Here is a 20,264-nt window from a genome sequence, read left to right as displayed (position 1 = left end):
TCACTTTGCTCATCCATAGCAAACGACAGTGATTAAACCTTGGTCTTCTAAGGCTGACGTGAGATAGAGGTTGGAATAGCTCAAGGCCAATCATGAGCTGTGGGCCCTGCTGGTTATCATTATTAGCAATCCAGAAAACTGGTTTGGAAGGGGTTAAGTGGAAAGCTTGCCTCCCAGACAGGAGCCAATCAGAGCTGGCAAGGGAGGAGTCAGGCTGCCGCTGGGAAAGAGATCTAGATTGACCAAACACTGCCCTGAGAAGGGAGGCGAGACACAGCAGGGCTTGGGAGCCATGGGGCAGGGGCTTGGCAGGAGGTACCTGGCCTCTGCACCCTGATAGCTCCAAGCCAAGGGTGCAGGACCAGCTGCTAGAGGTGGAGGGAGGAGGGACTGAGCTTCCTGGGCTGGGACAGAGGCAGGGTGGGAGAGGACCAGGACTTAGAGCCCTCCCAGCCCCCCAGGCAGGGGCCACCGGCTGCACTCAGGCCTTGCCCTCAGCTGACCCTGAGAGCCCACATGGGATGTAGGGTCTAATTTTAGTTCCAGCCACAGGGCCCTCAGCCCAGGAGTGCTTGCCATTGGACACAGGGTGGCCGGGCTGCTCAGAAAGGGGGAGGATTGGGGAAACCAGCTCTGCTTCCATCCAGCCCTGCACCCTGGCCAAACCACCTCGTGTGGGAATCCTGACAGGTCCCCCATGGCCTGGCAGACTGCCCTCCTCTCCCTCAAGGCCAAGGTCAGGGGGTGCAGGCAGGAGGGCAGAAGGACACTGGCTTGCAGTCTGCGCAGGGGTTGCATCAGCCTGAGCAGCACCCAGGGGCAGGGGGCCTGCTGGGAAGGGCAAAAACTGGCTTGGTTGTCCAAAGGCTGAGGAAGCAGAGTCCGGACCACAAGAAGGCAGGGCCAGAGAGCGGGGTCCTCCCTGGCCCATGACTTGTGACTTGCTGTTGGATCTTGCCCTTCATAGGCCTCAGTCTTCCCATCTGTACAATGAGGGTGCTGACCTAGAAGGTGGATCCCCATCCCAAAGGCCCCCTCTGTGAACCCCTGGCTTCCCCTGCTTCCTGCAGCCCTGGCTGTGGGTGGCCACATGCAGTCATGGAGAAGAAAGTCCCTTTGGCTGGCCCTGTCGGCCTCCTGGCTCCTCATCCTGCTAAGAGTCTTCCCAGTTCTCCGCCTGGCAGAGCCTGCCAGACGCCAGGCAGGGGGCCCCCAAGGCTGGCCCCGCTGGCTGGACGCAGAGCTCCTGCAGAGTTTCTCCCAGCCTGGGAAGCTCCTGGAATATGGCCCTCAACCTCCTCAAGCCCCCCGTGGCGGCAGCTGCTACCGGGAAGCTTGCTTTGATGCCTCAAGGTGCAGAGGTGGTAGGCTCAAGGTGTTCGTGTACTCGGCGGTCGGACCCATCTCTGAGATTCCGCGCAAGGTCCTGACTTCCATCGAGGGCTCCCGCTACCACACAGCCAGCGCTGCGGAGGCTTGCCTCCTCGTCCTCATCCTCAGCCCCGACACCCCCGCTGGAGAGTGCCACCCGGCGCTCCCGCAGTGGGATGGCGGCAAGAACCATCTGGTCCTCAGTCTCCACCCCGCCCCTTGCCTCCGGATCTTCCAGCTGGGACAGGCGATGGTGGCCGAGGCCAGCCCCATGGTGGACACCTTCCGGCCCGGCTTTGACGTGGCCCTCCCGCTTCTCCCCGAAGCCCACCCTTTGCGAGGGGGGGCCCTTGGCCAGCTGCAGCAGCACAGCCCCCTCCCTGGGGTGGCCCTGATAGCTGTGGCAGAAGAGAGGGGCGGGTGGCGCACGGCGGGCACCAACTTCTCTGCCTGCCCCTGGGATGGACGCTGTGAGCAGGACCATGGACCCAAGCAGTAAGTGGACCTCTCCCCTCGGGGGCTGAATGGGAGGGGTCTGTGGTGGGAGTGAGCCCAGGAGCCGGGGTTGGATTGAGATGGGCAAATTTAGACCTCAGCTGCAGCAGGAGGGAATTGGGTTAGATAACAGAGAACACGACCACCAAGATGGTGATCTGCTACAAGGGGTGTTCAAGGAAGATTTTGGACTTTTTTCTTGGGGATCTTTAAAAGCATAAAATGTGACTCTCTCCTATTTACTCTTCTTTTATGCCAATCCCTCCTTCCCTAACATTTTATTTAACATACAAGTCTATAGTGCTTACTGTGTGCCTGTGCTAGTCACGCAGTCGTCAACTCTTTGAGATCCCATGGACTGTAGCCTGCCAGGCTCCTCTGTCCATGGAATTCTGCAGGCAAGAATACTGGAGTGGGTAGTCATTCCCTTCTCCAGGGGATCTGAACCCGGGTCTCTTGCCTTGCAGGCAGATTCTTTACCATTTGAGCTACCAGAGAAGTCCCAGTATGTGCTAAGCACATTTTATAAATGGTTATCATAAAATAATACTAATCTCTATTCTTTTAAGTATTGGTGTACCAGACACTAAAGCCCAGAGAGGTTAAATAAGTTTCCTGAGGCCACCCAGCCAGAAAGAGTACAGCCAGTATTTCAGTCTAGGATTGCATGGCTCCAAAGCCTTCAGCATTAGAGTTCTGGGTTTTAAGCAGGAGTTTATGATCAATTCTGTAACATACCTCTGGGCCATGATCACAGATGGAAGCTGCTCCTATGTCTCATTTTGGGGATTAACCTCTAGCCTTTGGCTATAGCAAATATGGATAAAGTCAGACCTGCAAAAGCATTCCCACCAGTGAGAGTGTCTGAATACATACAAGGGACATGGGAACCCATGGGGACATGGAGAACTCATTCAAAAATGTCTCTACCTGGGCTAGTTGGTAAAGCAGGTAACCCCTAAGCACTAATCCCTCTGTACCCCCAGGAAGCCAGCAATATCCACAGGCTGGCTGGGCAGACTGCAGTTGGAACCTGTTACTCTAGAATCCTTCTCTTGTCCCCTGTGTCAGATATCTCCCTGTTCTTTGCTAGAACAACATGGCTTATTCTGAGCTCCACTTCCCTCCCAGGAATTCTTCACGTGGCCAAGCTCCATTTTTGCCTCTGCCTGGGGCTTCTGGGGCTTCTCTCAGCCACAGGGCTCTTGTGGGACTGGAATCTCTCTACCTCCCAAAGGCACGTGGTCTCCAGGGAGCCCCGCAGCCAGGTTAGGAACAGCGGACCTGTCCCTCAGTCCCCATGGCCCTTCTGCCAGGACCCATCCCTAGCAGGCATCTTCTGGACCGCACCTGAAGTGCTGGGGATCCCCCCTGGCACCTCAAGCTCCAAATTCAGACAGAGCTGACCTTTGGTGACTCCACTCATTTGCCTGGCCTTACTTCTGATTAGACACTTAGCCATTCTTAGTTACAGGAAGTTCTTTCAGCTGACTTTCAGTTCAGTTCAGTTCAGTCGCTCAGTCGTGTCCGACTCTTTGCGACCCCATGAATCGCAGCACGCCAGGCCTCCCTGTCCATCACCAACTCCCGGAATTCACTCACACTCACGTCCATCGAGTCAGTGATGCCATCCAGCCATCTCATCCTGGGTCGTCCCCTTCTCCTCCTCCCCCCAATCCCTCTCAGCATCAGAGTCTTTTCCAATGAGTCAACTCTTCCCATGAGGTGGCCACAGTACTGGAGTTTCAGCTTTAGCATCATTCCCTCCAAAGAAATCCCAGGGTTGATCTCCTTCAGAATGGACTGGTTGGATCTCCTTGCAGTCCAAGGGACTCTCAAGAGTGTTCTCCAACACCACAGTTCAAAAGCATCAATTCTTTGGTGCTCAGCCTTCTTCGCAGTCCAAATCCCACATCCATACATGACCACAGGAAAAACCATAGCCTTGACTAGATGGACCTTAGTCGGCAAAGTAATGTCTCTGCTTTTGAATATGCTATCAAGGTTGGTCATAACTTTTCTCCCAAGGAGTAGGCATCTTTTAATTTCATGGCTGCAATCACCATCTGCAGTGATTTTGGAGCCCAAAAAAATTAAGTCTGACACTGTTTCCACTGTTTCCCCATCTATTTGCCATGAAGTGATGGGACCAGATGCCATGATCTTCATTTTCTGAATGTTGAGCTTTAAGCCAACTTTTTCACTCTCCACTTTCACTTTCATCAAGAGGCTTTTTAGCTCCTCTTCACTTTCTGCCATAAGGGTGGTGTCATCTGCATATCTGAGGTTATTGATATTTCTCCTGGCAATCTTGATTCCAGCTTGTGTTTCTTCCAGTCCAGCGTTTCTCATGATGTACTCTGCATAGAAGTTAAATAAGCAGGGTGACAGTATACAGCCTTGTCATACTCCTTTTCCTATTTGGAACCAGTCTGTTGTTCCATGTCCAGTTCTAACTGTTGCTTCCTGACCTGCATATAGGTTTCTCAAGAGGCAGGTCAGGTGGTCTGGTATGCCCATCTCTTTCAGAATTTTCCACAGTTTAGTGAATGCTAAATGCTGTCAGTTACTGGTGAATCTGAAAGGTATTTTAGCCTGAATTTTGAAAAACTGAAACTTGGGGAGTGCACATGGTAGGTAGGAGCTCATTAAATGTTTACTGATTGAATCCAAACTGGCCAGAACCAGCCAAGATTTTATAATAGCTGTGGGCCACCGTCTGAGTTGCCTTTTTGATAGTTTATTTCCGAGGTGTCATGCCTGGCAGCCTCTAACTGTCCCCCGAACTTCAAGCAGTTCTGTGTTTGGCCTCCACCCACTTGCAGGCATCAGGACTTGTAATCTCTGGAGTAGCTGGAGCCTCAGTTTCCCTGCAGTGCCAGGCAGCTGTCTGAACAGCAGTCAAGTATAGGGACAGAGAGAGGGAGGCCCGCAGCCGTGGGCCGGCCCTGGAAGGTGGCCTGAATAAACAAGTGCTGGCCAGAGAAAGCGGGGATTCACGTCCCTGCCACTGGCCCACATTTACCCCGCTGGGGGTGGGGGGAAGGGCGAAAGGGAGCATTTGGGGAGAGCCCACTCTCCGCTCTCCGGGGCGGGTGCTGTGCCAGCTATGGCTAATCCTCTCAAGCACATTTCAAGGGAGGTGTTACTATCCCCATTTCAGGGAACAGGAAACTGAGGCTCAGAGAGGTGGAGGGAGCCAGCCAAGGGCCTTTGGTGACAAGCTCCTTGGTTCACCGGGGCCTCCCTCACTGCTCTGACCCGGCACTTATGAGCTGCAGAGCTTGAGATTAAACCACACATTTCTGGCTCCAAAGCACATATTTTTCCACCTTCGTTGAACAGTCTCCTGTTGCTTTGGAATAAGCCTCTAACAGTTTAAATTGTTATTTATTTACTTTTATGAATAGGGGATTCATTCACATGGTACGAAATTCCATAGGCACAAAACGGTGTACAGTAATAACTCCCTGCCATTCCTGTCTCCGGCCACCCAGTTTTCCTTCCTGGAGCTAAACACCGTTGCTAGTCTCTCTTGTGTCTTTTCTGAAGTACTCTGTGTGGATATAAACGTGCATAGGTTCTTCCCTGCTTTTTTTTTTAAACATAAATTTAATGCATGTTTTAAGATCCCCTGCCCTGTCGCCACTGGGCCCAGGAGGTGTAGTGGCTAGGGCCCATGATATTGTAGGAGCCCATGAAACTGTTCTCATTTCTTTGAAAATCAGAAGGAAAAAAGAAATGAACTTTTGAATAGAAGAAAATGCTTTAATATATTAGTAGGTTCATTTCTATACCAATACAGTTGTCGAATATAATGTCTATAATATTTTTATGGTTGAGAGGCTGCAAAGGCCAGAGCCTAGGGCATTGCAAATTGCAATGCTGCCCTGCCTGGGGCCATGGGCAGAGTCACCTCGTCAGCAGCCTTGGGCACTGAGGGCCCAAGTCCATGGCAGTCACAGATGATCAGCAGTCACCATGACATCCCTTCTACATCCCTTCTACAACACACACACATACACACACGCACACACACACATGCCATCCAGTGCTCAACCAGCCTCTGATAGGGAACTCGACACCTCCCAAGGCCACCCATTGACTACTCTCAGCCAGCTCCGTTACTAGAATTTGTGCCAAAACTGACCTTTCAGACCTTTGGTCCATTGGTTCTGAGTCTCCCCTCTGTTGCACACTGAATGCCCATTCTCTGCGGGGTTCTTTGCTTGACCCTGGGGATATTGGCTGAAGGAGGCACAGCCCCAACCCTCAAGTAGCTCGGTCTTATTAGAGAGACAGGCAAGTCCCTGGTTATGACAGACATTGTTAAGCAGAGAGAGGCTGGGTGAGCTGCCTGCCTGGCTCCTCTACTTCAGAGCTGCGGAACCTCTTTAGGCCTCAGTTTCCTCATCTGTAAAATGGAGCATACACATACATCTCATCTCATAGGGTTGCTGTGAGAATGAAGTGAGTCTAAGTACTTAAAGCACTTAGAACAAAGGACATGCTCAGTGAAGGTTAGCTCAGTTCATTACTTCTTCAGGGCACGGAGAGACTGTGGGAGCAGAGAGGAAGGCACCATCTCTGGAGAGACCATGGAGGGCTTCCCAGAGGAGGTGATATTTGAACTTTACACATTAAGACTGAGTAGGGGGAACTCTTCAGGCTGCAAGGCAGGGACGGATGCTTCAGGCTAAGGAAGAAGGACGTGCACACACACAGAGGGGACAGTGGAGGTTAACGAGGACTGACTGGTACAGTTTATTCAGTAAGTTATCTGGCTCTGGTTTCTCCGTAGCCTTCAACTTAGGAGTTTTCAGTCCTTTAGGGGTTTATTGAGGAGGAAGAGAGGACTGTATCTGGCTGGTGCCGTGGCTTTTAGTGAGATGGAGGGTGTCCTGTTTTTAACTTGTGGCTTCTTCCAGGAGAAGCCTGATGGACACCTGAGCATCAGACAAAGAAAGCAGGGTCCGCTGGGAGACCCCTGGGCAGCAGCTCCAGGGTAGTCCAGATAACCCAGGGTCAGGGGTCAGCACACCTTGGTTCTAGTTCCAGCAGAGCCCCCACCCTTTCTGAGACCCTGAGCCAGTCCTCAGGCTCTCTGAGACTCAGTCTCCCCATCTGTTCAAGGAAGGTTGGTCCAGAGGCCTACTGCTCCTAGGATTGCTTCCTGAAAGTTGAGACTCAGGACCAGACAGGCTGTAGGTGAGAAGGGTCCTGGGATCCTCTCAGCCCTACTCCTCAGTCCCACTCAGAGCAGGTCTATGGGCCCCAGAGTCCTGTGCACACCCGTGTTTGCACATACACACACACTACACCACACACACAGCACACCACACACACACACCACACCACACACACACACACACACACACCACACACACACCACACCACACACACACACCACACCACACACACACACACCACACCACACACACTCCATAGCCCAGAGTCCTGTGCACACCCATGCGTGCATGTGTGCACACACACACCACACCACACATACACACACCACACCACACACACACACACACACACCCCATAGCCTAGAGTCCTGTGCACACCCATGAGTGCATGTGTGCACACACACACCACACCACACATACACATATCACACCACACACACACACACACCACACCACACACACCACACCACACACACCACATCACATATACCCCATAGCCCGGAGTCCTGTACACACACATGCCCACACACATACCTGCACACACACACACACACACACCCCGTAGCCAGGTCATGGCACTCCTCCCCTGGCTGGGCAGTCCCAGGGTAGGCAGTGGCTCTGAGGAGGCTGTGACTCCTACCCCGCCCCTCACAGACACACGGCCTGAGGGTGGCCCTGGGCCTGGGGGGAGGGGAGGGGGAGGAACAGAGGAGGCCTGTCCTCTGGGCGAGCGGGCCTCTCTGCGCAGCTGCTTCCTGTGTGGTTCCAGGCTGGGGGCCCAGCCCACCTTTGGACAGAAGAGCCTTTCACGGGCCTGGGCTCTGAGGATGGGGGGAGAGCAGGGCATGGAGGCCACTCAGGTGAGGGGTGCCCAGAAGTCTGCGTGTGGCGAGTGGTGGGAGGGCAAACGCGTATGTACGCGCCCAAGTCAGTGGAAACAGCAGCTAGGCTGCCTCCCATTTTGCAAATGAGCAAACCATGGTCCAAAGAGAAGGGAGGTGCCTAATCCTGAGGGCAGTGGCAGAGAGCTTGAGCTCAGGGTTCCTGCCCGCTGCCTCAGCAGTGGGATGGGGACAGTGTGTGGCTGTGTGCATGCAAGAATGTTAAAATATGAGAACATGACGGTGGGCTTGCACATTGTGAATTTGGGAGTGTTAGTGTGGAGGGCTGGGGGGGGGCAGCAAGGGAGCTGGGGTGGGGGCAGCAAGGGAGCTGGGGTGGGGGCAGCAAGGGAGCTGGGGTGCAGGCAGCTGTCTTAGGCTTTCTATGTGCAGGACCCCTTCCTGTGCCTCTTTAGGACCCACCCCCAGGCGACGCTACCCAATGCCACCTTCTGCCTCATCCCTGGCCACAGTCCTGATGCCTTGCACTTCCTTCAAGCTTTGCAGGTACAACCTGGATGGGGGCACCCCCCGGCCCTCTCCCACCACACTCCTGAACTGGAAGGGTGGTCTAAGCCCAGACCAGTGGGAAGGGGCAGTGAGCTGCCCACTCCTTTACTCTGAGACTCGAGTGTGTCTTCAGCCGTATTCACTGCACCCCATGCAGAACAACCCCCCATCCCCAGAAAAATCCCACTTTTCTCTCCTCTTTACCCCTTGCCCCCAGTGCAGCAGAGAGGAGGGGAGAGTGTGTGCAGGTTGGGACTGGGCTCCCCAGTGACCCCCCTACCCCCCAGGCTGGCTGCATTCCTGTGCTTCTCAGCCCTCGCTGGGAGCTGCCCTTCTCGGAAGTCATCGATTGGACCAAGGCGGCCGTTGTAGCTGACGAGAGGCTCCCACTTCAGGTAGCTCAGGGCCCTGCCTGTGGGGTGGGGACTGGACTTGGGACATGGGGGGACCCCGGGATCCTAGCCCTCACTCCTATCCTCCATTTATGTATATTGATGACTTTAACCCCAGCCCTAAGCCTCTGGGGTTCTGAGAGCAAGTCCTCAGCCTCTTTCAGCCTCAGTTCCCCCATCTGTACAATGGGATAAGTTAGACTAGATGGTCTCCATGGGCCCAATCCTACTGGTCCATGACTGCTTAAGTACCTAGCTTAAGGAAAAGTCACCAAAAAATCCAAAATCTGAGCGCCTACATGGAGCTTGGAGTGGGAAAACAAAACGCTCAGTGATTTCCCGGTCTGATAAAACTAACTTTGCTCATCTCTGAAAAATATAAACGTAAGCCTCGAATCTCCTGAGAAGTGGAGAACAGGGCAAGAAGCTAACAGGAATAGCTTCCTTCCACTGAGCCTCTACAATGTGCTAAACACTTAATATCTATCAGCTAATTTAATCCTTGCAACCACCCTATGAGGCCAGGACTATCTGTCCACTTTACAGATGAGGAAACAGACTCAGAGATGTTAAGTGCTTTGTCCACAGTCACACAGTTACTAAGTGGCATTTAAACCCAGCTCTGTGTGACCCTTGAACACTTGATTGCTAAATCACCTGGGATTTTGCCAAGGATGACAGCTGCCAACCCACATAGAGAACCACGGGAGCCGACTTCTGGTTCCAGACCCGCACCCTAGGTTGTCCCCACACCAGGTCAGTCACAGCCTTCCAGGGCCCCATGCTTCCTTTCTCCCTCTGGCCCCAGGTCCTGGCTGCCCTCCAGGAGATGCCCCTCACACGGGTCCTTGCCCTGCGTCAGCAGGCCCAGTTTCTGTGGGATGCATACTTCTCCTCCATCGAGAAAGTCATCCATACCACTCTGGAGGTGAGGGGGACTCACTTGAGGGGGACTCGGATGCCTGGCTCCACACCATCCCTGGCCCCTCACCATGCTCCTCTCTTCAAACACCTCCTCTGCCCTGGTGCTTAGGCTTCCCCCTTGAAGATGCTTCTGGGAAGAATCTGAGACTTGGCTCCAAGCTCCTGAATGAGCTCCTTCTCCGGTCTTGGCCCAGTTTCCCCCTCTCTAGAGCGACATCTGTAGCAAACAGATTTCTAAGCATGCGCCAGCTCCAGCTGATGGGCCTTGGTTGCCTGGGGCTTGTGTTGGGAGGGATTCTAGTTCTGGAAAGAACGTCATGGCCTGTTCGTGGTGTCTGCCATGAGTGCAGACAGCATCAGGCAGCGACCCCTACTCTGGACTCTGAACCCTGCTGTCCCCAGCCGTCTGGTGATCCAGATGCTGCCCTCCCCCATTCCTGGAGAGGGTGGTGTGGGGCTGCACCGGGTCCTCGCTTCCTCAGGCCCCGCCCACCGCCACACTGGCCACGCCCTCTGCCCAGCCTTCTCTTCTTATGCAGATTATTCAGGACCGAATCTCTGGAGCATCTGCTCACCCCTCGCTCCTGTGGAACAGCCCCCCAGGGGCACTCCTGGCCCTGTCCACTTTCTCCACAAGCCCCTCGGACTTCCCCTTCTACCACCTACAACAAGGTGAGTGCCCTAGGGATGGGACAACTTGAAGTCCCCTCGTCAACTCGCCCCAAGTCTGCCCCAGCTTCAACCCTAAGGTCCCACCAAGCCCCTCTCCAAACCCCCAACCCCTCCCGGCTCCCCACGTTCCCAGCTCAGGTCATTCTCCAGGAGGTTCTGTTCCCTCCCACCCTAACAGCCTGTGTCTCGTTCCTCCAGGCTCTCGTCCTCTGGGCAGGTTCAGCGCCCTGATTTGGGTGGGGGCTCCAGGCCAGCCCCCCCTGAAGCTCATCCAGGCGGTGGCAGGCGCCCAGCACTGTGCCCAGGTCTGCCCCCTTGCCAACTGGGGTGCTTGGATCCAGAGTAGGGGCAAGGAACAGGGTGGGGCCCTTGAAGACATCTGGATACCAAGGATAACCACACGTTGTGGGAGAGTCATGGGAAGGATTTTCAAGTACCTTTGCTGCCTTCCTCTTTCAGTTCCAAGTTTCTCCCTAGGTTCTTTCCCCCACCTCTATCCCCTCTTCCCTCATGGAAACTGATGAAGCCCCCTGAAAAACAGGCACCTCTTGGGAGGTTGAAGTAAACGTGAAGTGAAAGAAAGTGAAGTCGCTCAGTCGTGTCCGACTATTTGTGACCCCATGGACACCAGGCTCCTCCATCCATGGGATTTTCTAAGCAAGAATACTGGAGTGGGTTGCCATTTCCTTCTCCAGGGAGTCTTCCTGACCCAGGGATCGAACCCAGGTCTCCCGCACTGTAGACAGACGCTTTACCGTCTGAGCCACCAGGGAAGTAAACGTACATGCATTCATTTGCTCATCCGGCATTTTCTGAGCACCCTGGGCTTGATGCTGAGGATGCAGAGAAAAAGCAGGAAAGGATTCTGCCCCAGATTCATATTTAGTGAGCATCTCCCAGAGCACAGACTGTCAAATGTCACTCCGGAGAAACCAGATAGGCTCTCGAGAGTACATGAAAAGGAAATAAGCAGGTTGTTCAGCCAGAGCACAGATGGAGCAGCTTCAAAGATGGGCTTGAGCTGGGCTGGGAACGATAAAAGAGCAAGAGGAAGAGAATGAAAACCTTCGAGAAAAGATGGGGATGGGGTCAGGGTCCAGGCTAGGTGTGACCTGAGCTCTAACGCTACAGATAGCTACCTGTGTGTTACTGGAATTCATGCCTTCCAGAAACCCAGAGGCAAAAACAGGGCAGCCATGAATGCACCTTGGATCCAGCTAAATTCCTTCCAAAGCCACCTACAACAGCGGCTCCCCTAAACTTCTTCCACCCTGAGAAAGAGGACTCCTGGGACAGCCCCTCCCACCACCACCTTCTGCCCCAGGCTTCAGGACATCCTCCTCCGTCTTTCCTTCTAGATCTTGGTTCTCTGGAGCAGTAAGAAGCCACCCCCACCCAGGTGGCCTGAGACAGCAGTGCCCTTGACAGTCCTTGATGGGCACAGGAAGGTGAGGATGGGGAGGGGCACAGGAAGGGCAGAAGGCTGGGATCTGGGGGACACACACACGGCAGGATTCACTTGGGCCTGAGCTGGACTTCAAGTTGGGCCTGGAGAAATCATACCGTGGGTTTCAGCTGCAGGCCTAGTAGAAATGATTCTCTTCCATCCTTGTGAACTGTACTGCCAGAGAACCCAGTTTTGTGTGATGAGGGAAGGCAGAGGGACTGGGGAAACTCGGACAGGTGGCAGCATTTGGGGCGGGGGTGGGGATGGGGCAGGTGGCTTCCGAGAATCTGGGTTGATGTAACACAACCGCTTGCTGTGCCATCTTGGGCAAGCCCATCTTTCTGAACCTGTCTCTTTGAAACAAAGGATGTTTAACAACCCCTTCCAGGGTTAAGGTGAGCATCTGGTGTGCACTAGAGGAATCCTAAAATGTCAAACCTGGAAGGAACCTAGACACCAATGGCTCCATTTAACCAAAGGGCAGACTGAAATCCACAGAGGAAAAGCGAGGTCCTCGGGTCCGAGTTCCTTGCAGACTTGTTTTCACGGCTCTTCCTTTTACACCATGCCTGCAGGGGGTGGCGAGGGTGGGGATCCTGCTTAGCAGATATTCAGACTCTCACCATGGGAGCCTGGGGAGGGGTCCCACGGCTGAGTTGCCCTCCATCCCGTCCCCCTGCAGGCCAGTGACCGCTTCCTCCCGTACAGCGCCATCGACACCGATGCCATCCTGAGCCTGGACGCCCACAGCAGTCTTTCCACAAGTGAGGTGAGGACCCCCCAAGAGGACTCCTGTGTGGGTCCTGGCAGCCCCTCAGAGTCCGGGAGCTGGGATGATCAAAGATCAAGAGGTCTAGCCTCCTGCTTTAGACATCACCCAGGTGAGCCATCAGCCCCCTCCTTAGAAGTCTAACAGAAGCTTTCCACAGATTCTTTGGGCTTCCCTGGTGGCTCAGATGGTAAAGAATCTGCCTTCAATGCAGGAGACCCTGGTTCAACCCCTGGGTCAGGAAGATCCCCTGGAGAAGGGAATGGCTACCCACTCCAGTATTCTTGCCTGGAGAATTCCATGGACAGAGGAGCCTGGCGGGCTACAGTCCATGGGGTTGCAAAGGATCGGACACAACTGAGCAACTTTCACTTCACAGACTCTCTGAAGATATTTTCAGTTCCCAGCTGCAAAGCACTGTTTCTATTTCCCAGTTGGGGAGTTCCTAAGCAACCCCTGGACATGTTCAGGCTGCCATCTCCTCTCCCCTGAGTCCCCTCAGCTGGGCTGGCCTTGACTCCACGTCTCCGATGTTCCTGGCTCGGCAGAAAGTCCTTCCTCACACCTCACTTAAATATCTCCCCAGGTGGACTTCGCTTTCATGGTATGGCAGAGCTTCCCGGAGCGGATGGTCGGCTTTCTCACATGGAGCCACTTCTGGGATGAGGCCCAGGGGGGCTGGGGCTACACTGGCGAGAGGACCAATGAGTTCTCCATGGTTCTCACCTCAGCTGCCTTCTACCACAGGTACCGATGGTAACGCTGGCACTGGACTCAGAGGGTCACAGAGACCCCCCTCTTTGAACCAGGAGCAGGGTGTTATGGGAGTGGACACATACAGCCAGCATATAGCCCAGAGATCCAGGTTCGAGGCCACTTCCCAGTGCTGTGATGGGCAAGTCTCCCCACCTCTCTTGAGGTTCAGTTTCCTCATTTGTAAAGTGTACTCACCTCACAGGGCTGGTGTGACCATCAAATAAAAGTACATGAAGTCCTTCGCACACAGATAGTCAACCAAAGGCAGCTAGTGGTATTTTAAGCAGAGCCATGCAGAGGCCATGGACAGGGTTTGGATTGGGGGAGGTGTGGTAAATCCACAGCCTCCCTGAAGCTACTCTTTGGGCTGCCATCTTTGAAGGCCTGGGAACCAGCTGATCCTTTCCTCCTTCTCACTCTGCCTGAATTCAGACTCAGAGCCCAGGGGAGGGGGCCCCACGGAGCCTGAGGGAAAGGAAAGTTCAGTTCAGTTCAGTCACTCAGTCATGCCCAACTCTTTGTGACCCCATGGACTGCAGCATGCCAGGCTTCTCTGTTCATCACCATCTCCCAGAGTTTGCTCAAACTCATGTCCATTGAGTCGGTGATGCCATCCAACCATCTCAACCTGTCGTCCCCTTCTCCGATTGCCTTCAATCTTTCCCAGCATCAGGGTCTTTTCAAATGAGTCAGTTCTTCACATGAGGTGGCCAAAGTATTGGAGTTTCAGCTTCAGCACCAGTCCTTCCAATGAATATTCAGGACTGATTTCCTTTAGGATTGACTGATTTGATCTCCTTGTAGTCCAAGGGACTCTCAAGAGTCTTCTCCCAACACCACACTTCAAAAGCATCAATTCTTCGGTGCTCATCTTTCTTAATAGTCCAACTCTCACATCCATACATGACTACTGGAAAAACCATAACTTTGACTAGATGGACCTTTGTTGGCAAAGTGATGTCTCTGCTTTTTAATATGCTGTCTAGGTTGGTCATAAGTGTTCTTCTAAGGAGAAAGTATCTTTCAATTTCATGGCTGCAATCACCATCTGCAGTGATTTTGGAGCCCAATAAAATAGTCTCTCACTGTTTCCATTGTTTCCCCATCTATTTGCCATTAAGTGATGGGACCGGATGCCACGATCTTAGTTTTTTGAATATTGAGTTTCAAGCCAGCTTTTTCACTCTCCTCTTTCACTTTCATCAAGAGGCCCTTTAGTTCTGCTTTGCTTTCTGCCATAAGGGTGGTATCATCTGCATATCTGAGGTTATTGATATTTCTCCCGGCAATCTTGATTCCAGCCTGTGCTTCATCCAGCCCGGCATTTTGCATGAAGTACTCTGCATATAAGTTAAATAAGCAGGGTAACAATATACAGCCTTGACATACTCTTTTCCCAATCTGGAACCAATCCGTTGTTCCATGTCCAATTCTAACTGTTGCTTCTTGACCTGGAAACTTCCTGAGATTTCTCAGGAGGCAGGGAAGGTGGTCTGGTATTCCCATCTCTTTCAGAATTTTCCAGTTTGTTGTAATCCACACAGTCAAAGGCTTTAGTGTAGTCAATAAAGCAGAAATAGATGTTTTTCTGGAACTCTTTTCCTTTTTCTATGATCCAACAGATGTTGGCAATTTGATCTCTAATTCCTCTGTCTTTTCTAAATCCAGCTTGAACATCTGGAAATTCTTGGTTCACATACTGTTGAAGCCTGGCTTGGAGAATTTGGGGCATTACTTTGCTAGTGTGTGAGATGAGTGCAATTGTGCAGTAGTTTGAACATTCTTTGGCATTGCCTTTGTTTGGGATTGGAATGAAAACTGACCTTTTCCAGTCCTGTGGCCTCTGCTGAGTTTTCCAAATTTGCTGGCATATTGAGTGTAGCACTTTCACAGCATCATCTTTTAAGATTTGAAATAGCTCAGCTGGAATTCCATCACCTCCACTAGCTTTGTTCATAGTGATGATTCCTAAGGCCAGCTTCACTTTGGACCCAGGATGTCTGGCTCTAGGTGAGTGATCACACCATCATGGTTATCTGGGTCATTAAAATCTTTTGTGTATAGTTCTGCTGTGTCGGAGAAGGCAATGACACCCCACTCCAGTACTCTTGCCTGGAAAATCCCATGGATGGAAGAGCCTGGTAGGCTGTAGTCCATGGGGTCGCTAAGAGTCGGACACAACTGAGCGACTCCCCTTTTCTATTTCTGTTAGGTCCATACCATTTCTGTCCTTTATTGTGCCCATCTTTGCATGAAATGTTCCCTTGGTATCTGTAATTTTCTTGAAGCGATCTCTACCCTTTCCCATTCTATTGTTTTCTCTATTTCTTTGCACTGATCACTTTCTTAGCTCTCCTTGCTATTCTTTGGAACTCTGCATTCAAGATGGGCATAGCTTTCCCTTTCTCCTTTGTCTTTAGCTTCTCTTCTTTTCTCAGCTATTTGTAAAGCCTCCTCAGACAACCATTTTGCCTTGCTGCATTTCTTTTTTCTTTTGCATTTCATTTCACTATTGGCTGCAGAGAAGCCACAGGGCAGAGAGTAGTGGAGAGCAGAGCATACACAGGATGGGAGCTCCTGGAGGCAGCCAGGGCTCAGAAAAGGGTGCAGGACTTTCACAAGAAGCTTAGGAATTTGGGGTCAATGGGAGAGTGAGGCCAGGAGGGAGCAGAATTTGGCCTTGGGGGGGAATCGGGCTGCAGCCTCTCCTATTCCTCTCCTCTCACCCAGGTATTACCACACCCTCTTCACCCACTCTCTGCCCAAGGCTCTGAGGACTCTGGCAGATGAGTCACCCCCCTGCGTGGATGTCCTGATGAACTTTCTAGTAGCAGCCGTCACCAAGTTGCCGCCTATCAAGGTGCCCTATGGGCCGTGGCATCAGGAGGCCAGACCTCCACTGGTGAGGCCCCAGGGGCGTGGTCGGCACTGGGAGGCCCCTGGCTAGGGAAGCCAGGCTGTCTAACCCAAATCCTTTGTGCTGCACGGGACGGGGGTGGGGAGGCGGGGTTCCAAGTAAGAGAAGCACCCACCCCCAACACATTTCTCTGCCCCCTCTTAGGCGCCTGGGGGTCCGCGGTTCAGAGCGGAGCCTCAGCCGGCCGCCCAGGACTGCCTCAACCAGATGGCGGCAGGGTTCGGCCACATGCCCCTAGTGTCATCGCGCCTCCGTCTAGACCCAGTGCTTTTCAAGGACCCGGTGTCTGTGTTGCGGAAGAAGTATCGCGGCCTGGAGAAGCCCTAGGAGGAACCAACCAGCTGAGACCCTGGCCCGGCTCCCAGCGGGCGCTGCAACCTGCCCGGGGTTGGGGGCGGGGATGGAGCCGCAGTCCCCTCCACTGGAATATCTGGAGACCCAATCCAGGCTGCCGGTGAGCCCAACACGGCCGATCCCGATTGGCCAGCAACAGCCTCGCCCCCTCCTCCAGCCCAGTGGCAGTTCCCACGTGCTCCGCGCTACATCTGCCGCCTGGCCTCTGCCTTCGCAGACCCTTTACCTGGAATGCCTTTCTCGGCTTCTCTGCCGAACTAACATCTGCTTCTCTTTCAGGTCCTCGCCTCCTCCACGAACCTGCCTGACCCCCACCCCCGCCCCGATCCTCTGCGCTTTCACAGCCGGTGTGTCCCGTAGTCCCCTTATTCATGCTCGCTTGCACAGGTACACTGTCAGGCCCCCGGGAGGGCAGGGCCGTGGCCTCCTCTCTCTGGCCTGGCAGGTACGCCACAAACATTTGTCGATCAGATAGACATCAGCTACGGGCCTGGGCCCTGTGCCGACAGTGGGCGGGGGCGTGGACAAGGTGTGCAGAGTGAACTCCACGCCTACACCCCCAGGAGGCATCTTTGCCGCAGGTTCCTGGCTTGCCGGGTACAATCCTGGAGCCTCAGGAATGGAGCAAAGACGCGCCGGGGAGCAAGTTTCAGGGCTTCCTTCTCGACCAGGCGGAGCAGAGTTGGGAGGGGAGGAGGTGGGCACGCCGGTGGTCCCTCGGGCCCCCTCGGCTCAGGCACTGCCGTCGTCCCGCACTATCAGCCTCGTCCATTAGAGGTCAGCACCGAGCCGCGCTTCCTATTCCGGGACCGAGAGTGAAAGTCGCTCAGTCTTGTCCGACTCTTTGTGATCCCATGGGCTATACAGTCCATGGAATTCTCCAGGCCAGAATACTGGAGTGGGTAGCCTTTCCCTTCTCCAGGGTGTCTTCCCAATCCAGGGATCGAACCCAGGTCTCCTGCATTGCAGGCGGATCCAGGACCGAGAAGGGAGTTCTAAACGCCTGCTGGGTGGGATTAGCGGGCGCGGGGTCTTGGAGGTTGGTTGGTGGTGCCCAGTTTGACGTCTGAAAACTGGTTTGGCCCACACACTTTGGACTAAGAAGGGGGGCCGTTTCTAGGCTGGCTGAGTGGTAGCAGGGGCGGTCCCCAGGGCCCTGGTAGTGAGAGTAGAGTAGGGGAGGGGACTCTGGGTCCTCCTGGGCTCACCCACCTGGAACTGGAATTATCACTTCCGAAATAAAAGCGCGTGTCCTTGCTGCCTCACGCTCAGGCTATAAATACCTCCACGGCAGCTGCACGGGGGAGGGGGACTCAGGTCTCGCCTGGGATCTGGGGCCACTCTGAGAGAGAGGGACGGGGATGGTGGGTCCAAACCAGGTCCAGGGTATCGGGTGTTTTTCTGCTTTGATGGCCTCGCAGCTCTGGAAACTCCCGTGACTAGTGACTAGCTTGCTGGCCAGAACATGCTGTCCCCAAGGCCACTCCAAGGCCTCCCACCTCCATCCTCCAGTTGGACCTCTGGCCCATGGATGACTCAGGTCATCCCTGGAGCCGCTTACAGTGTGGGGTGCCGAGAAGGCTCTCTCTCTGGGGAGCCACGGGCTGCTAGATTCTTGAGGTGGAGGGGGCACTGGGAGTTAAAGGGGAGGGGAGACAGTCTGGCCCTGAGTCAAGGACAGTGGGTGAGGAAGTACACAGCTGCGGCCCAGGCAGTCTTCCCGGGGTGGGGAGGACTCCAAGTGCCAGGCCCAGATGGGGAAAGAGGCACCTTTTCCCTCTGCACTCCTAGCTGCTGCACCCAGAACGCTGAACTGCCTTGGCAAGGCCTCACCTGTGGGCTGCCAGGCCAAAAGGCTCATACTGTACCAACATGCAGCCCAGAGCAGGTCCCCAGCCCCTGCTGTAGGGGGAGGCCTAGGGGAACGAGGCGGAAATCCCAGACCTGCCTCACACCGGCTGTGTGACTTTGGGCCAGTGACTCAACCTCTCTGAGCCTCAGTTTTCTCATCTGCAAAAAGGGAGGACAGCAATGGCTGTCTCTTGAGAGGGGTGTGCAGACTTGGCATATGGCACAGCGATCTGGGCTCTTGTGGCCTGTGATGGCTGGGGGGAGGAAGACTGGGGTGGAATGGAGCGCCATCAACCAGAAGTCTCTCTGTCTCACACACACATATCCAAGCCAACACAACTTCCCCCAGATTTTAAGGGGCTGAAGAACCTGCAGATAGAATGAGATCACAGGCAACCCTGGATGGGAGTGCTGAAAAGGCACAAAGAGGTCATTTCACTGATGGGAAGAGAGAGGCTCAGAGGGGACGGTGAGAGTGACCAGCCCCTCCTGCTCCCACCATAGGTCAGGACAGGGTCAAGACAAACCCAATGCTGCCCCAGGAGGCTGGGAGCACACCTGGCTCCTCTGGCCATCCTTCCAGAATGATGAGAAAAGGAGCCACTCTTCCACAACCACCATGTGCTCAGCCCACTTTGGCTCCAAGCCTCACAACAACCCTGTGAGGTGGGTGTCCACGTTCTCAGTCCACAGATGAGACAGGCCCTGACCCGCCTGAGGGCAGAGACAGACCATTAGATCAGGGCCGCCTGCTGCCTGGGAGCGCGTCTCCTCTGCGACACAGACTGGGGACATGTCCCTCCACTTCATCACGGAAGCATGAGCCACCTTCTAATTCAGGAAGCCGGGGGCTCCTGTTTGGGTTGTGCCTGCTTTGTCGTCCATCCCCAAGTTCTGAGCAGGCCAGGACATGCTGGCAACAGAGCCGGCCCAACCATATCTGATGTCAGGCTCCTTGACCCCAGGACACGATCAGAGCAAGAGGGGTGGCCGGGGAGCTCTGGGGCTCCGCCCACCTCCACCTCTCATGCCAGGGCACCTTTGCATTGGCACAGCTTCTTGGGTGAGGGTGGGATAAGGAAAGAGAAACCCAGCAGGTCCTTACCTAGTCAGAAGCCCCCTCCCTCCAGGAAAAGGAAACGTGAAATGAAATCAAAGTGAAATGATTCAGGCACAGATCAGCCTCAGGTGCCCCCTGGATCCTGATTTCTGGGGCCTATGGCCTCCTTAAAGCGTATTGTCGGAGGCATAGGAAGGGGGCTCGGTTCACAGAACTGGTTCGCAGAGCTGCTTCGCAGATGCATAAGGCAGAGGCCAGACAGACCAAAAATGTGGAGTTAGGCAGGCAGGTGAGGAGACAACGAGGCCGGTCTCCCCTCTGTCACCTCTCTCCGTGCCTCACTGCCTTTCCAGAGGCTGGTAGTTGGGTGGCATTAGCTGAGGACTAGGCCCGAACTCTGCCCCGCCGGGAGCTGGAGGAGCACGGTCACACCAGCTCCATACCTGCCGGGTTCCCCTCCTGGGGCTGGCAGTAGTCAGATGAGGGAGGCAAGGGAGGAGCCCGTTTCTGGACAAGGCCCCTCGTCACTGAACATGGAGCAGCGGTCAGGAGGAGGACCTGGTTCATAACCCAGCCAGGGCAGGCAAAGACCTGGCTGAGCCTGGGGGTCGGCGGGGGACACTCAATCCAGCCATCGGCAGGCCTGTCCCCGCCCTGCTGATGCCTGGTCGAGTGG

General features: G+C 54.3%; 1 protein-coding gene across 1 annotated transcript; it reads left to right on the top strand.

Moving 5' to 3' along the window:
• Positions 1 to 1,090: 1,090 nt before the first annotated feature.
• EXTL1 (exostosin like glycosyltransferase 1) lies at positions 1,091 to 16,650 on the top strand. The gene is made up of 11 exons (XM_068969361.1): positions 1,091 to 1,866; positions 8,353 to 8,443; positions 8,734 to 8,841; positions 9,647 to 9,766; positions 10,302 to 10,434; positions 10,633 to 10,739; positions 11,793 to 11,882; positions 12,564 to 12,650; positions 13,237 to 13,397; positions 16,137 to 16,308; positions 16,468 to 16,650. The coding sequence occupies exons 1-11, from the start codon at positions 1,091 to 1,093 to the stop codon at positions 16,648 to 16,650; spliced, it is 2,028 nt and encodes a 675-aa protein (XP_068825462.1).
• The last annotated feature ends 3,614 nt before the right edge of the window (positions 16,651 to 20,264 follow it).

This window comes from Capricornis sumatraensis, chromosome 3 (assembly GCF_032405125.1).
Source record: "Capricornis sumatraensis isolate serow.1 chromosome 3, serow.2, whole genome shotgun sequence".
NCBI classification, from domain to species: Eukaryota; Metazoa; Chordata; class Mammalia; order Artiodactyla; family Bovidae; genus Capricornis; species Capricornis sumatraensis.
Note: the sequence above shows the minus strand (reverse complement) of the source record. Positions and strands in the feature narration are given on the sequence as shown.

What these genes read in the sequence shown, in the direction of transcription:
- EXTL1 (XM_068969361.1), top strand. Translation starts at nt 1,091, where the DNA reads ATGCAGTCATGGAGAAGAAAGTCCCTTTGGCTGGCCCTGTCGGCCTCC. An exon ending in GCGCCCAGCACTGTGCCCAG is followed by an intron (nt 10,740 to 11,792) that starts GTCTGCCCCCTT and finishes CTTTCCTTCTAG; the next exon opens with ATCTTGGTTCTCTGGAGCAG. An exon ending in TCCTTGATGGGCACAGGAAG is followed by an intron (nt 11,883 to 12,563) that starts GTGAGGATGGGG and finishes GTCCCCCTGCAG; the next exon opens with GCCAGTGACCGCTTCCTCCC.